The sequence below is a fragment of the Oncorhynchus gorbuscha genome, linkage group LG13, assembly GCF_021184085.1.
Source record: "Oncorhynchus gorbuscha isolate QuinsamMale2020 ecotype Even-year linkage group LG13, OgorEven_v1.0, whole genome shotgun sequence".
Lineage (NCBI taxonomy): Eukaryota > Metazoa > Chordata > Actinopteri > Salmoniformes > Salmonidae > Oncorhynchus > Oncorhynchus gorbuscha.
The window spans coordinates 93278792-93295260 of record NC_060185.1 but is presented as its reverse complement, the minus strand read 5'-3'; the positions used below and the strand labels follow the sequence as shown (position 1 = coordinate 93295260).

Genomic DNA, 16469 nt, shown 5'->3' with positions numbered 1-16469 from the left:
TAGTTCTGACATGGAGCCAAACCATAGGCCTGAAAGGGTTGCTCATGCAAGTGATAAAAATGACATAGATAGATATGGTAGACCATCGAAATACCAAAAAGTTATAAATAGCATAAATTTACAAAAACGAAACTGACACTGGCTGAACTAGCAAAGCTAACGTTGACGTAAGCAAGCTAACTTCCTCTCGCGTTAGCTCGATAACTAGCCATCAAACAAACCAGCAATTTTTTGAAAGATGAAGATAATTAGTGAATAGATATAAAGACTTGACATAAATATCGTTGTGCAACTTTTGGTCATTGTGTCTTACCGTAACCTGTAGCTAGCGCGCTTCACAGGCGTCTAAACCGGAACCGGAAGTGAAAGGTAAACTACAATATTTTTGTACAAAGTCGATTGCGGTTTGTTTACTATATGAAAACAGGGTATTCAAGAGTATACATTTATGAGGCACCCATGTTTATTTTTTGGTGAAATCACAAATATAGAGTCCATCAATATTTATTTTCAAATACTTAAAAAAATATATATATGTTTTTTTGTTGTATATTTGTGCAATACTTTTGGTACATTTTTATACAGCAGTTTTCCATTTTATGTGCATTTAAAAAAAATCTAAAGTCAACATCTGCATGGCAGTAGGATATCAAGCACCTGGACGATAATGGCAGGAAGTAGAGGAGCAATGAAAATAAAAGACTCCTTAACAGCTTTCACCCACAAGCCATAAGACTGCTGAACAATAAATCAAATGGCCACACGGACTATTTAGAATCTGCATTTCAATAAAAGGAATTCATAATGCAAACCAAGATCTAATGAAAAATGTCTTTTGATTTTTAAATGAACCACTAATTTTGATTGAACAGAAAATTATTATTTGATGGGGCAGGTATGTTAGAACTACATAGGCCTATATTATTCAAAAAGGAAATAAAAGTACATGGTCTTCTGGCTCCTACCCTGTTTTTACATGCAGAAGAGTTACAAAAAACATATGATTTATATACACAACATTATTCAAAACGTTAAACATGCAGGGCTAGCTGGAAAACTTTGGCAACACATTAAGTGCAACAGATTAACAAAACTCAAACAGATCTTCCTACGCCGGCTTCAGTGTGGACAGATGACTTCTTCATCAGAGGACTAGTCTCAGTGCTTCAATCCTGGTACGAATTCTTGTGCTTCAGGGTTCAAATTGCTGTTAATCTAAAGAGAAAAAAACATGAGGGAAAATGTAATCAAAGCTTACAGAGATTATTCAAACCAAACAAATGGAGATGTCATAGGCCGACTATTTGTACAGTATGTTCCAGCCTGAGCCATCTTGACAAAAATCACACTTTATACTTATGTTAAAATGTTTATTCTATTCTACTGAGCCATTTACATTCTGTTCGTATTCTTATCTTTTATTATTTCTTATTGTTGGTGCATTGTCGACAAGGAACCTGCAAGTAAGCATTTCATTGGACGGTGTATCCCTTGTGTATCCCGTACATACGACTAATAAAACTTGAAACTAGAACAAGATAGCACATATATATATCTGGGACCTAGGCTAGCCTCAGTCTGTATTACATCCGGCCGTGATTGGGAGTCCCTACAGGGCGGCCACAATCGGCCCAGTGTCATCCGGGTTTGGCCGGGATAGGCCGTCATTGTAAATAAGAATTTGTTCTTAACTGACTTGCCTAGTTAAATAAAGGTTAAAAATATATATATATATATATATTTTTTTTTAAAGCCTCAGAAACACAGGCTTTTCACCAGTTGATGAGAACAGATTTGGAAGGATGGCCACACGAAACTAGCCTGGCGAGCCGATTGATCCTGCACGCTTACATGAATGGTTCCCTACACGCAGTGGTAATCAGTCTGGTATTTACGAGGCTAACGCGAAACTAGGACTAGGCCAACTAAAATGGCTACTTTCCTCAGACTTAACTTTCATCAAATCTGGACAAACAAAACCACTCTGAAACATTTACCGCCAGGCTGTGTACGATGCCTGTGTCACTGAGGACCAGTAGGTTTAGTTGGTCCTGGAGCTGACCGAGGGTTGGAGGGAGATCTCTGGCTGGGATGAACCATTCGTTCTCCTCTTCCTCTAACATCTCCTGGAAACACTGCTCAATGAACTCCTCCTCCCACAGCTCCTCCTCAACCTGGGGGAAAAGCATAAAAAAATACTTTAGACACCCAACTCTTCGTAACACTATAAATTAAATAAATAACGATACATTAGCATTACAAAAATAGGTATTTATTTGTGTGTGGTGTAGGCATGAAAAATGACATCAACTAGCTACCTAATCTAGTACCTGATCAATAGGCAGAATAAGTAGAGTACCATTGAGCGATTTGCTAAATGGTAGCATGGTTTGCTATTGAATGAGCGATGGCTAAATGGTAGCATGGTTGGCTAGTGAATGAGCGATGGTTAAATGGTAGTATGGTTGGCTAGTGAATGAGCGATGGCTAAATGGTATAATGGTTGGCTAGTGAATGAGCGATGGTTAAATGGTAGCATGGTTGGCTAGTGAATGAGTGATGGCTAAATGGTAGCCTAATAATTATTGTGTAGCGAGAATTAGTGATGCACCGATATTACATTTTTGGCTGATATCTGATATTTTTCTTGCCAACAAAAAAACGATACAGATAACCCATATTTAACATTTTAGCGACCTTTTAAAACCTCTTAGGGAAGTTGCGAATTTTCGCAGCTTTTTGTTAAAAATCGCGCAACATTTCAGCACCCTGCTATTCATGCCAGGAATATAGTATATGAAAACATTGCATCATACTAGATATGTTCAGCCCAACTCCCAAGACGCATGTTGTGTCCTGGAGCCAAACAAAGGTTACAAAGGTATTGTTGTTCTTCTGGTTTATTACTATCTAGGTCGTCCCCCCCCCCCCCCCCCATTGTCTGTTTACTTTGCCTTGATTTTCCAGGGGAGTGGCAAAGTGGTTTGTGCTAAATTTACCGCCCGGTGTCTCAACGAAGATGGTTTGAAGGACCTGATTAAACCGTTTGGGGAAGTTGTGAAAGTCATCATGTTCCCCACTTTGGTAAGAAGACTAGGAGCTTTATTCATCCTGCCATCTATTAAAATACCTAATATATGTGTTTTCAATTCCTCTGAAATGGGTCAAAAGTCTTGCAGTGACTGAATAATAATTGAGAAAATCTTATCGTCATCATGTTGTAAGTATAGAAGTAGAATCGACCACCCATCCCATGGCCTCATTGACTACAATAGGGATATCCATTCTAGTAATAATGTTTTTACGGTTCTTGTAACGCTGCAGCTTCAGGCGTTTGTGGAGATGGGCTCAACTGACCAGGCCGCCGATATTGTGACATACTACCTCAGTAACCCAGTGATGGTGAAAGGAGGACAAGTCACCTTCTCTGTCTCATCAACATTTAATTTCCTACAGGTACATTTTTACAAGATGAATTGACACCATTTTTTTGTTTACATTTGTTTGAAAGGGTAATTGAGGATTTTTCCTAAAACAACCACACACACAACCACACACACACACACACACACACACACACACACACACACACACACACACACACACACACACACACACACACACACACACACACACACACACACACACACAACCACACACACACAACCACACACACACACAACCACACACACACAGTATTATTCATTGAGTTAAATAAATCAATTTACGTCCGTATAGAGTTCCCGGGTGTTGAGTTTTTCCCCGGTGCCTCCTGGTAAAGAGTCCGCCGCGTGGAAGAGAGAGTTACTGGCCGTCGCTGAAGGATTTGGACCTGTGGAGCACTCTCTATTCTTACCTACGCAGGTATTATACAGCATTTGGGGGGGGTCTTTGTTATAGTATACTACAATTTGCTTACAGTGTATTCTGTCCTCTTAGGCATTTGTGGAAATGACTAATGCACTGGATGCACAGAAGCTGGTTGGACACCATACATCCAAACACCTGAAAATAGATGAGATACATATTAAAGTTGGCTTCTCATCAGAGTATAATACACTTCGGTAAGTTGATGCGCCCCCTGTTGTGCCATTACCTTTTGTTTTGCATGCGAACATGCATTGATCATGGCTTCTGAGTTCAGACCGTCAGAACAGTGTCCCTGTTATAACCACTGTGTTAAAGGAGAAATAGTTCATTTTAAAAGCTAGAAAACATGGAAATAAAAGTGTTGTCTGTAAACCTTTTTTTTTTTTCATCACATCATGCAGGACCATGTCTGAGAGGAAGTCTTCAGACAGGAGCAGGAAGTCTGAAGACAGATCGAAGAGAAAGAGAACCCCAAGCCCCAGAAGGCGGTCCCTCAGCCCCAGGAGAGATTCCCCAATCTCCTCAAAGAGGAGGAGGAGTAGAGAGAGGGATAGCGACCGTCACAAAGAACGGGCGAAATCAAACTGTGGGGGTAAAAACAGGCCAAAGTCCCCCAGCAAACAGAGCTCCAGTCGGTCCCCCAGAAGCCTTCGCTCCCATACTAAAGAGCGGGTGTCCAGTGAGAAGGTATCCCCCATTTCCTCATCCACTCGCTCACAACCTCCCACCAAGAATAAGACCCCATCCCAGTCCTCCACTGTGATGGAGAAGTCCAAAAAGGCTGTCGACACGATTGACCAGAGCAAGCAAGAAACTGCGACCCACGACAGCCAGGAGGATGGAGCCATGGAGGCCTGTGATATGGACAGTGACATCGAGGGATGGCCGTGTATGGGGAGGATGGGGAGGAGAACTCTGACATGGGAGAGGTGGGGGAGGGAGAGGAACGAGATGAACTGCAGGAGAGTGCTGAGGACTTAATCCAGGAGTTTAAAGACCTATGTGAGCCCAGGCAGAAAGCAACTTCTGGGACTGTAGATGATGCTCCTACAGAAGAGCTCTCAGCTACCGGGTCAGAACAGGGGAAAGAGCTCTCAGCTCCCGTGTCAGAACAGGGGAAAGAGCTCTCAGCGACCGGGTCAGAACAGGGGAAAGAGCTCTCAGCGACCGGGTCAGAACAGGGGAAAGAGCTCTCAGCGACCGGGTCAGAACAGGGGAAAGAGCTCTCAGCGACCGGGTCAGAACAGGGGAAAGAGCTCTCAGCGACCGGGTCAGAACAGGGGAAAGAGCTCTCGGCTACCGGGTCAGAACAGGGGAAAGAGCTCTCAGCTACCGGGTCAGAACAGGGGAAAGAGTTCTCAGCTACCGGGTCAGAACAGGGGAAAGAGCTCTCGGCTACCGGGTCAGAACAGGGGAAAGAGTTCTCAGCGACCGGGTCAGAACAGGGGAAAGAGCTCTCAGCGACCGGGTCAGAACAGGGGAAAGAGCTCTCAGCGACCGGGTCAGAACAGGGGAAAGAGCTCTCAGCGACCGGGTCAGAACAGGGGAAAGAGTTCTCAGCGACCGGGTCAGAACAGGGGAAAGAGCTCTCAGCGACTGGGTCAGAACAGGGGAAAGAGCTCTCAGCGACCGGGTCAGAACAGGGGAAAGAGATGGATGGTGAGGACCAGAAAGGAGATATTTCATACGTTGATGATGAGGTAAAGTATATGCCGGTCTTTAACATGTAGTTCAGCTATACATAATCTGTCAGGTCTTTAACATGTAGTTCATCTATACATAATCTGTCAGGTCTTTAACATGTAGTTCGTCTATTTTAATGAGTCAAATTGAAAAAAAGACAAGTAACATAGTTCCAAAAGTGCAAAATACAAGGTGCCATGTTTAATATGTGTTGTGTGTTTCAGTAAATCCTAAATGTTATGTTTTGATGTTTGTTCCCCTCAGCCTGATTTCCCAGAGGACCTTGAGAATCTTATTACGTTGGATGAGCTGGAGGAGGATTCCTCGGGTGATAACCAAGGTGACTTATTACTCAACACCTAGCAACTCGACCATAGATTCCATTCAAACTTCAGCATTTTTAGAGAAAGAGTAACATTGTTATGAAGGTCATTGATTGTATGTTTATCTTACATTGCAGATAACCAGTCAACAGATGAGATCAAGAGCAGATCCAAGAGCAAAGTGAGCAAATGTATATATCTTTGTTCACCATTGTTTCTGATGTGTTCTGTGAGTCAGTACTGGTCATCTGTTTAGAATTGTTCATTCAATCTTCTAACTGGGGAAGATTGGTTTTAAGCAATATATCAGTCTAACACCATATATACGATCTGCTTTGAGGGGGTTCAATGCAGCTTTAGTTAACTATTGTCAATAAGGTTGTTACAACCACACCTGTAAAATATATTTTTATTTCAGCCCTCAGGACGTGATCAGACACCTGGTAGAGTGATCTACGTCAAAAACCTTCCCAGAGGCTTCTATACAGATAGTGACTTCCTGAAGATTGTTAAAGGCTTCGGGAGAGTGCATCGCTATTTCCTCCTTCGCAATGGTGAAGAGGTATGTTCCTCGCAGAAGGAAATCTAAAATGGAGTCGATCCTCATGATGTACTACAAGTCTGATCACATTTGTTGTTTCAGTAACCCTGGTCTCTCTCTCATCAATCTCTCAGGGCTTCATTGAGATGGAGAGATCTTCTGATGTGACAAAGGCTTTAAGAGAGCTGCGTTATGATGGCTGTAAATTATACGGCCAGAGGTTGATCGTCCTGCGGTCTCAGAAATACAAGAGACTAACAACAGGGTTGGTGTCTGCTCTGCTAAACAGACGTGTAACACACTCCGTCCCATCCCTTGTGGGAACCACTGATAATTGCTGCTTCTTTGTCTCTTCTGATAGAAAATATCCCCGTCTGATCATATTTTACGTGCAGTGATTTCTGCCTATCTATCTTAAGGTAAACGTTTCTAAACTTTATATAAGTCTGGACTTAAAAAGGAATTCTCTTATTTTGTCAGGTGGAAACCTGAATCTGATTCTAAAAGTGATCGGAAGAAGGATCACATGAGTACTAGAAGCAGTAGCAGGATAAGGAGTGGACGGACCAGCAGTCACTCAAAGTCAGCGGCTAAGGACGAGGAGACAAAAGAGAAGGACGAGGAGACAAAAGAGAAGACGGCACGACAAGTATGCTCCGAGCCAGCCCAACACTGTGACAAGGAGGACAGAGAAGCGTCTGAAGGGGATATTGACCAATCCTCCAACGGTGAAGACCAAAAGGATGCCCCTGTCCCTGCTGCTGAGGAAGAGAAGGCCTGTAGCAACGAGGATAATGCAGAAACCAAGATGGAGGATAATGTGGAAACGAGACCAGATTCCATAAAGACTGGTATGGAGTCATCGTTCCAGGCCAACAACCCAGTGGGTAAGTGTTTGGATGTGATTCATAGCCTCACTGCACTCATGGTAGCTTGGTCCCAGATCTGGTATCTCTTTCTATAGCCTGGTCTCAGATCTGTTCTCTTTCTATAGCCTGGTCTCAGATCTGGTATCTCTTTCTATAGCCCGGTCTCACATCTGTTACCTCTTTCTATAGCCTGGTCCCAGATCTGGTGTCTCTTTCTATAGCCTGGTCTCATATCTGTTACCTCTTTCTATAGCCTGGTCTCAGATCTGTTTGTGCTCTTGTCAACTCCATGGCATGACAATTCTATAAGGAGTAGGCAAGAGAGCACAATAAGACTGGCACCCAAGGCTACTGTCATGTCTCCTTTCAAGAAAAATAACAAAAGTACCTTTTTAGACTTCATCACTTGAAACAACTATTTGAATTTGTTTGCTTTGAAAACACTACCAAGTTGTGCAGCAATGAACCGTAGTAAAGAGGCATTGTCTTTATGAAGTACAGTACTATGCTTTCTAATGTGTTTGTTACAGGAAGAGAATTCATTAAACCTGTCATTGGCTACTTCTGCAACCTGTGTCAAGTCATCTATGTCAATGAGGACGAAGCTAGGAACCAACACTGCAGCAGCCTCTGTCACTATCTGAAGTTTATGGTAAAGCACCCAGAATCCTGTTGAATCTCCTCAGAATCATCTCACTTGAGTTGTCTATGCTTCTTTACCATAAGTGTAGAAACAAGGGTTGGCCGACTGCTCTTTTATATAGTAACCCTATTACCAAATAATGTAAGTCACAGGTGCACAGGTTTGAGAAAGTAGGATCATGGAGGGGATAGATCGCGGATATCTATTCTTTACATTATTCAACCAACATTTCTGTGCAGTTATTTGCTGTGTACGTTACATGTTTACCTGGACGGTTACTGAGCTGTATGATTTGTTGTCTCACAGGAACATTCAGGTGAAGACACAGCCTCTAGCTAAACGATGTCCATCTCTGGAGGAAGTTGACAAGATGACAGTTTTAGGCCCAATTTAACAGGAAGTGTTCCGGAGGAGGGGGGAGAATCTGGATTTTTCTTTATATTGCACTCAAGAAGAACGGCACAGGTTTACCTCATCCATGAGAGGCTCTTTGTGAAACTCATCCTAGAACAATAAATGAGATTGCAGATTACGTTAATCTGAACAAATGTTCAGCACCTACCTACCTATATATATATATATATTGTTATGTTTGTGTTAAAATAGCTCAGATCTACTTTCTGTAATGTGAATTGTTTGTTCGGTTTTCCTATGTAATTTGTTTTCAAGATTTGTGTTAAATTGAACTTCATTCTCTAAAAGATTGTTAATAATCATGCTTAATTATTGCATTTTTGTCATTTAACATTCTTCAAGCAAGATAATATCTCCTCCGCCTTCTAGTTTGCTCTAGGTTCAGGATTATAATTTAGGATAGAAAACTGCTAACCAGGTGTATGTGACAAATAACATTTGATTTGATAAGCATTTGTTCTTAACTGATTTGCCTAGTTAAATAAAATAAATATTGTTACTTATTACTTTAGGTTATTTGGTAAATATTTTCTTAATGGGAGTGCTGGCTAGCGACTAGCTTGCTAGGTACATCAACAGCTTTGGGAAATAGAGCCTGCGAGAAGAGCCCTGTTGCTTCAGGGTATTCAGCCTGGGAGAAGAGCCCTGTGGCTTCAGGGTATCCAGCCTGGGAGAAGAGCCCTGTGGCTTCAGGGTATCCAGCCTTGGAGAAGAGCCCTGTGGCTTCAGGGTATCCAGCCTGGGAGAAGAGCCCTGTGCCTTCAGGGTATCCAGCCTGGGAGAAGAGCCCTGTGGCTTCAGGGTATCCAGCCTGGGAGAAGAGCCCCGTGGCTTCAGGGTATTCAGCCTGGGAGAAGAGCCCCGTGGCTTCAGGGTATCCAGCCTGGGAGAAGAGCCCCGTGGCTTCAGGGTATCCAGCCTGGGAGAAGAGCCCTGTGGCTTCAGGGTATCCAGCCTGGGAGAAGAGCCCTGTGGCTTCAGGGTATCCAGCCTGGGAGAAGAGCCCTGTGGCTTCAGGGTATCCAGCCTGGGAGAAGAGCCCTGTGGCTTCAGGGTATTCAGCCTGGGAGAAGAGCCCTGTGGCTTCAGGGTATCCAGTCTGGGAGAAGAGCCCCGTGGCTTCAGGGTATTCAGCCTGGGAGAAGAGCCCTGTGCTTTCAGGGTATTCAGCCTGGGAGAAGAGCCCTGTGGCTTCAGGGTATTCAGCCTGGGAGAATAGGAAATGTGTGGACCTGGTCTCCAAGTAGGCTACACGTAGCTATGTGTGTGGAAAACATTTCACCACAGGAAATACATTTAACTTGTTTAGTGTCCTCCGTTTCCATTCACTACTTGTAGCTGTACAGTCCGTGTGTTTGTTGTTGGTATTGGCTAGCTTAATGTTCTGGTTGCTAGCGCCATCATGAAAAAGGGCATGAGGAAAGCCCTACAATATGACGCTTTTCTAAGTAGTGAGAACGCTTAAGAGCAGACAATTGTTGAAAAGTCATTTAAACATGTTGTACTTTTCTTAAATATAGCTGTGTAATCGACTAAAACAAACAGACAACAAGGAACATTGGGTTTGGAAAATATATATTTTTGTTTGTTTGTTGTTGCTATGAGCCAAATGGGGGTAACCTAGGTAACCACAGTATTTTTCTCTACAGGCGGTGACGTTGGGTGACGTTGTCGCTGCCCATTAGAGTTCTCTATCAACTCTATTTCAATTTTCAAGGGGCTTTATTGCCATGGGAAATGTGTTCACATTGCCAAAGCATTTGAGGTAGATAATATACAAAAGTCAAATAAACAATAAAAAATTAACAGCAAACATTACACATACAGAAGTTTCAAAACAATCAAGACATTACAAATGTAATATTACGTGTATATATACAGTGTTGTAACGATGTACAAATGGTTAAGGGTACACAAGGGAAAATAAATAAGCATAAATATGGGTTGTATTTATAATGGTGTTTGTTCTTCACTGGTTGTTAATTCTATCTATCTCTATGGGCGTCTGTCTCCATGGTAAATAAACATGGCGGTGTCTGGTGAGTGGGAAATAGTTTTCAGAAATGTGCAGACAACTTGTGAACGATAAATGTCTCTGGTTATTAATCGCTTAATCATAACGTGGACATGAGTTGCGCTATCAGTTTCAAGATAATTTACTTTTTAGTAGGCTTTAGCATGGGAGAAGTAACGTTGTCTACTAACTGGCTAGCCACTTAGCTAGCTAGAGAATGTTAGCTACCTAGCATTCAATCACGAACAGCGACAACATGTTAAATGTTTAAGCAAGCTTGCTAATCATACATTTTTGGAAAAACATCACTGTAAGCATGTACATAATTGATATGAAATGGGAGGATTTAGAAGAAGACTTGTTTAACTGCTCATTTGTCTCATTCTTGCAGGAAAACATCCAATTGTATCCTTTGTTTTTGTTGTTGTTGTAATGTAGAAGCTGCATTTAATAGTTAGTTAACGTCAGCTATTTCATTAGCTACTGTGACAGCTAACGTTAGTCTGCATCTTTATTCGTTATATAGTGCATTACTGCTGACCAGAGCCCTATGGGTACCGATTTGGGACATACGGTTAGGGACGTCAAAGCTTCGGTTCAGGCTGCTTCACACTCACTATGGAAGCTCTAGTCTAGGAGTCGGGTTTCTCATAACCCAAGTGACATCAAAATAAATAAAATAAATAGCATTCAATGAGTTTTACAATGACGTCGGCAGTGCATGGCTGGCTGAACCAAGTCTCAGGCTCTGGGAAGGAACATTTTTAAAGCTGGAGTCCTTAATTGAAACAATAAGAAAGCACTGTTTTGGTAGAAAGCTGAAGGATTGGCCTGGAGAAATGTAATCAATGTTTTGAGGCTATACAGTGTTTGTTTACATTTATACTGTTACGAACAGAGATTTAAAAAATAAAGCAATTTTAGGTTCTGATGGGGTAAAACAGTTGAACTAACCTCATGAGGCCTTTATAAGTTTTATTCTTCAAGAATTTATTAGTATATAATGGTATTCCATACCAAAAATGCATTTAGTAACTAAGGATTACGTTTTAAAATTACAGTGCATTTATTCTCAACTAGTTTAAAGAAGGCTCGTTTTATTGCTTCAATCAGCACATCAGTTCAGCAGTGCTAACATAATTTTAAAAGGGTTTTCTAATGATAAATTTGTATTTTAAAATTATAAACTTGGATTAGCTAACACAACGTGCCATTGGAACACAGAAGTGATGGTTGCTGATAATGGGCCTCTGTACGCCTATGTAGATATTCCATTTAAAAAAATCAGCCGTTTCCAGCTACAATAGTAATTTACAAAGATTAACAATGTCTACACTGTATTTCTGATCAATTTGTTATTTTAATGTACAAAAATGTGATTTTCTTTAATAAAAAAACAAGGGCATTTCTAAGTGACCCCAAACCTTTGAACAGTAGTGTATACCTTTATATTTTGTTATCATGCTCTTGCAGTACCTCCGCATACCCCATTTGGAGAACTACTAGTCTAGAGAGCACAGTAAAAGTTTGCTTAGGTGTATTTTTAAACTCTCCATCGTTAAGTAGGAAGACACAGATGTCATTGTTGTAAAAAACTGTGAGTGTGCTTGGTTTACCATCATCCTAAATTTAAGTATTGAATTATTTTGTTGTATTTGATTATTTTTACTTTATGCCAATTTCCCCAAGGTTTATGTTACTACATTACACAAGCTCACATTTTCAACACGTACATTTTTTTCTGTTGAGATACAATGTCCTTTTTTCTTCAGATTGGTGATGCTAATATAAAAGTTCACTGTCATCACGAATAGATTTAAATCGATTGCTTTAAACAGGTTAATATATGTGGGTTGGTACCGTTCATTTTGTTATATGCGCCTGTCTGTTGCAGGACTTTATAACACTTATCATTTTTAAAGGTTCAATGTAGCCCTTTTAATGTCAATATCAAATCATTTCTGGGTAACAGATAAGTACCTCACTGTGATTGGTTTAAATTAAAATGGTTTCCGACATTCTAGAATTTTTGAGGACTGTCTTCAACAAATTCTCTTCTTTACAAGTGATGTGAATATGTTTTCTCAGACTCCGTGTGGCCTTTGAAAAGTGTTTGTTTAAACAGTGCATACACAGCAAACATTTGCTCCTTATTCAATTCATTTCAATGTGATATCGATGGAAGTGCTAAAATAAAAACGCTTACCGCATTGTCGACCTACTTGAATCAAAATGCAACACTTCAGAATGTAGCTAGGTGTCTCCTACAAATTGTCCTGTAACCAGTGATGTACACATTCGTCCCAGATTCCGTGTGGTTTTTGAGCTGTGTTAGTTTAAACAGGACATGCAACCTCATCTCCCCCCTCTCAAACTATTGATTTCAACGTGATAATCGATTGGAGGGTCCGACAAATGTTGCGTTTCTCTTTCTGTTAGTGTCCCACATATCAAAATGTAGCTGACTGACTTCTGCAGGTTGTTGTCTAACCAGTGAGTAAAATAATGTGGTTTTTAACAGATTTTACCCCCCCCTAATCGATGTGAGTGATTTATTTTCAAAACAACAGGGTTTTTGGTGCGTGTGCAGTTTCTAAGGTGCTTATTTAAAAAATACAAGTAATATGATTAGTATTGTTTCACATTAGTATTGTTTTATGTGTAGACAGTACATTTTATGTTTAGGTTTTCAATATATTACAAACTGTTTCTGCATGTTGGTTATTGATTTGGACACTGTGTTTTTACATTGAGCTATTTGATCTAAATGTTTTGTCAACAGGAAGCAGCAACAGCATCATTTTCAACTTAAGTTTTAGGAATATAAATTGAACTTTCAACATGAATTTCCAATGGTTATTGGACTTACTCACGGGGAAACTGCCGAGTGAGTCCAAGAATGTGCTGTGATTTATTTTGATGATAAAGGCTACCAGAAATCACCAAAAATGGGTTTGCCCTGCCTACTCATATCATAGACCCTTGGTTATATCATCTGCCAGCGGGCTACCATTTGAAAGTCTTCGGTATGACCTTAACGACACATCTCAGTTGTCTTCCACACCACTGCAGGTCCTGTTCTACCTCAACAGCTGGTATTTTGCTGCCTACTTCCTCGCTGAGGGTCTGATGTTTGTTTACAAAGGTTTGTAGTCTACTCAAATGGTCACACAATGGGACATAAAGTCATGTTTAATCGATCACTCACTGCCTGATGTTTTGCCAAACCAGTGTCAAGGCTAAAAGCAAAATGATAGATTTCTAAATGTGCCCTTTGTATTTATACAGGATTGTTGTTACCATACCCACCAGCAAGTCTCACGTTGGATGCTGGGCTACTACTTGTTTTCCTGGGCCTTGAGTCCCTCCGAATATTTTACGGTTTGTGTATTGTTAAGCTGTATTCTGGACTAGATGTATGTCTCTGCATCATCACATGGTGGAGAATGATGGGATGGGATGGGATGGGGCTGGGGATGGGATGGGGCTGGGGCTGGGGATGAGGATGGGGCTGGGGATGGGGATGGGGCTGGGGATGGGATGTCTCTGCATCATCACATGATGTAGAATGATACATGTTCATTAAAACAAGAATATTCATATTATGTAGCCTACATTGTGTGCTTATTACTTGTCATAGTTATTGCCATAATGGCATCTGGTAGTTCTATTTGGCACCTACTGTAGGACTATGCTATATGTCCTTCCTTATGATCATGTGCTAACATTTTTTTCCATCCACACTTGTTCCAGGTTGGAAGGGGAACTTAACAGAGCGTTCTCTGGCCATGTCAGTGAGTGTGCTGGTCCTGGTGCCGTGCACAGTGCTGTCTGTGTACTACCTGATGCTGCAGACCTTCGTCCTGCGCCTGGAGTTCATCCTTAATGCTGTGTTACTCTGCTTCTACAGTCTGGAGATGCTGCTAGGAATCATGTCCATATCTGCTTTCTCCAGGTAGGAGAAACATGACCTATAACCTGGTACCCAGGCTTTCTCCAGCAAGAATAAACATGACCTAGCCTGGGGACCAGTCTCTTTCTCCAGTAGGAGAAACATGACCTATAACCTGGTACCCAGGCTTTCTCCAGCAAGAATAAACATGACCTAGCCTGGGGACCAGTCTCTTTCTCCAGTAGGAGAAACATGACATATAACCTGGTACCCAGGCTTTCTCCAGCTCCAGTAGGAGAAACATGACCTATAACCTGGTACCCAGGCTTTCTCCAGCTCCAGTAGGAGAAACATGACCTATAACCTGGTACCCAGGCTTTCTCCAGCAAGAATAAACATGACCTAGCCTGGGGACCAGTCTCTTTCTCCAGTAGGAGAAACATGACCTATAACCTGGTACCCAGGCTTTCTCCAGCAAGAATAAACATGACCTAGCCTGGGGACCAGTCTCTTTCTCCAGTAGGAGAAACATGACCTATAACCTGGTACCCAGGCTTTCTCCAGCAAGAATAAACATGACCTAGCCTGGGGACCAGTCTCTTTCTCCAGTAGGAGAAACATGACCTATAACCTGGTACCCAGGCTTTCTCCAGCTCCAGTAGGAGAAACATGACCTATAACCTGGTACCCAGGCTTTCTCCAGCTCCAGTAGGAGAAACATGATATGACCTAGCCTGGGGACCAGTCTCTTTCTCCAGTAGGAGAAACATGACATATAACCTGGTACCCAGGCTTTCTCCAGCTCCAGTAGGAGAAACATGATATGACCTAGCCTGGGGACCAGTCTCTTTCTCCAGTAGGAGAAACATGACCTATAACCTGGTACCCAGGCTTTCTCCAGCTCCAGTAGGAGAAACATGATATGACCTAGCCTGGCGACCAGTCTCTTTCTCCAGTAGGAGAAACATGACCTATAACCTGGTACCCAGGCTTTCTCCAGCTCCAGTAGGAGAAACATGATATGGCATAGCCTGGGTACCAGTCTGTTTCTATTCTATTGCCAATTTACATTTATAGGGTTGGCAAGAGAGCAGAAACAAACTGGTACCCAGGCTAGGCATGACATGTTTATCCTACTGGAGAAAGAGACTGGCACCCAGGCTAGGCATGACATGCCTGGGTAGATTCCTTGGTTTTAGGCCTCAACAATTGTTGATGATTGATCAATGAATGTATTATGCTTTGCGCTTAAGCTGTGACCTTGCATAATGTTTCACTGTAAAGGTCCTATAACAGTGATGCTGGATGTGACCTTGCGTAGCGTTTCACTATAAACGTCCTATAACAGTGATTCTGGATGTGACCTTGCCACTGTAGGATTTCACTGTAAAGGTCCTATATCAGTGATGCTGGATGTGACCTTGCGTAGCGTTTCACTATAAACGTCCTATATCAGTGATGCTGGATGTGACCTTGCGTAGCGTTTCACTGTAAAGGCCCTATATCAGTAATGCTGGATTTGTCCTGATCTGCTCAGTGTTTCATTCTCATCAGTTTTTCCTCCATTTTGATTGGTCAGGTCAAAGGTGTACTGAGGAAGAGGAATGCTGCAATGTTCCACATCGTTTCAAGAGGAATGCTGCAATGTTCCACATCGTTTCAAGAGGAATGCTGCAATGTTCCACATCGTTTCAAGAGGAATGCTGCAATGTTCCACATCGTTTCAAGAGGAATGATGCAAAGTTCCACATCGTTTCAAGAGGAAAGAAGAAAGGGTTTTCAACAGGATTGTTATGTGAACATGTTTAAATCTCACATGTTGTAGTTTTTATATTGTCTGTTAATAGCCGAAATATTTATATTTTTGTAATGATGAAATGACATCTATTTTTTTTGTACCTGTTTTTGTATCAACTGTCAATGTTGTATGGTACTAGCAGCACCAATAGGATTGTCTTATGAGGTTATTCCATCTGCTGTGCCTGATAATGGAATGTATTTGTACAATCTTTGTTGTTGTTGATTCAGAGCACTATATTTCATTATTTACTGTAATAAATACAATTCCTCATTCATTCATTCATTCACCAGAGGACTTTTTTCCTTGAGTAATTTATATTCCTGATTTGCTGAATCCCCCCAGCAGCCTGTGGTTAAACCCAGATCCTAATAGCATAGAACAGTGTTGTTGAACATTCTGAAGCAACGTTGATACATTTT

General features: G+C 41.6%; 4 protein-coding genes across 5 annotated transcripts; 3 read left to right on the top strand and 1 right to left on the bottom strand.

Moving 5' to 3' along the window:
* Window positions 1-445: 445 nt before the first annotated feature.
* On the bottom strand, window positions 446-2473 carry LOC123993727 (polyadenylate-binding protein-interacting protein 2-like). The gene is made up of 3 exons (XM_046296156.1): window positions 2331-2473; window positions 1998-2174; window positions 446-1215 (listed from the first exon to the last, which is right to left on the bottom strand). Exons 1-3 carry the CDS (start codon window positions 2385-2387, stop codon window positions 1159-1161), a joined length of 291 nt encoding a protein of 96 aa, XP_046152112.1. The 5' UTR covers window positions 2388-2473; the 3' UTR covers window positions 446-1158.
* Window positions 2474-2872: 399 nt separating this feature from the next.
* LOC123994197 (matrin-3-like) lies at window positions 2873-5070 on the top strand. The gene is made up of 6 exons (XM_046296729.1): window positions 2873-2881; window positions 2968-3084; window positions 3325-3456; window positions 3739-3864; window positions 3940-4064; window positions 4272-5070. Exons 2-6 carry the CDS (start codon window positions 3070-3072, stop codon window positions 4849-4851), a joined length of 978 nt encoding a protein of 325 aa, XP_046152685.1. The 5' UTR covers window positions 2873-2881; window positions 2968-3069; the 3' UTR covers window positions 4852-5070.
* Window positions 5071-5396: 326 nt separating this feature from the next.
* LOC123994196 (matrin-3-like) lies at window positions 5397-8849 on the top strand. Its single transcript, XM_046296728.1, has 8 exons — window positions 5397-5570; window positions 5818-5893; window positions 6014-6057; window positions 6295-6438; window positions 6552-6682; window positions 6898-7304; window positions 7817-7938; window positions 8236-8849. The coding sequence occupies exons 1-8, from the start codon at window positions 5523-5525 to the stop codon at window positions 8266-8268; spliced, it is 1005 nt and encodes a 334-aa protein (XP_046152684.1). The 5' UTR covers window positions 5397-5522; the 3' UTR covers window positions 8269-8849.
* A 1488-nt stretch (window positions 8850-10337) lies between these two features.
* On the top strand, window positions 10338-16324 carry LOC123994195 (transmembrane protein 216-like). 2 transcript variants are annotated; one of them, XM_046296727.1, is made up of 6 exons: window positions 10338-10382; window positions 10749-10762; window positions 13409-13502; window positions 13646-13738; window positions 14111-14312; window positions 15829-16324. In XM_046296727.1, the coding sequence occupies exons 1-6, from the start codon at window positions 10370-10372 to the stop codon at window positions 15842-15844; spliced, it is 432 nt and encodes a 143-aa protein (XP_046152683.1). In that variant the 5' UTR covers window positions 10338-10369; the 3' UTR covers window positions 15845-16324. The 2 variants fall into 2 exon arrangements, with proteins under 2 accessions (XP_046152683.1, XP_046152682.1); XM_046296726.1 differs by lacking the exons at window positions 10338-10382; window positions 10749-10762 and having other exon boundaries at window positions 11692-13502.
* Window positions 16325-16469: the final 145 nt, after the last annotated feature.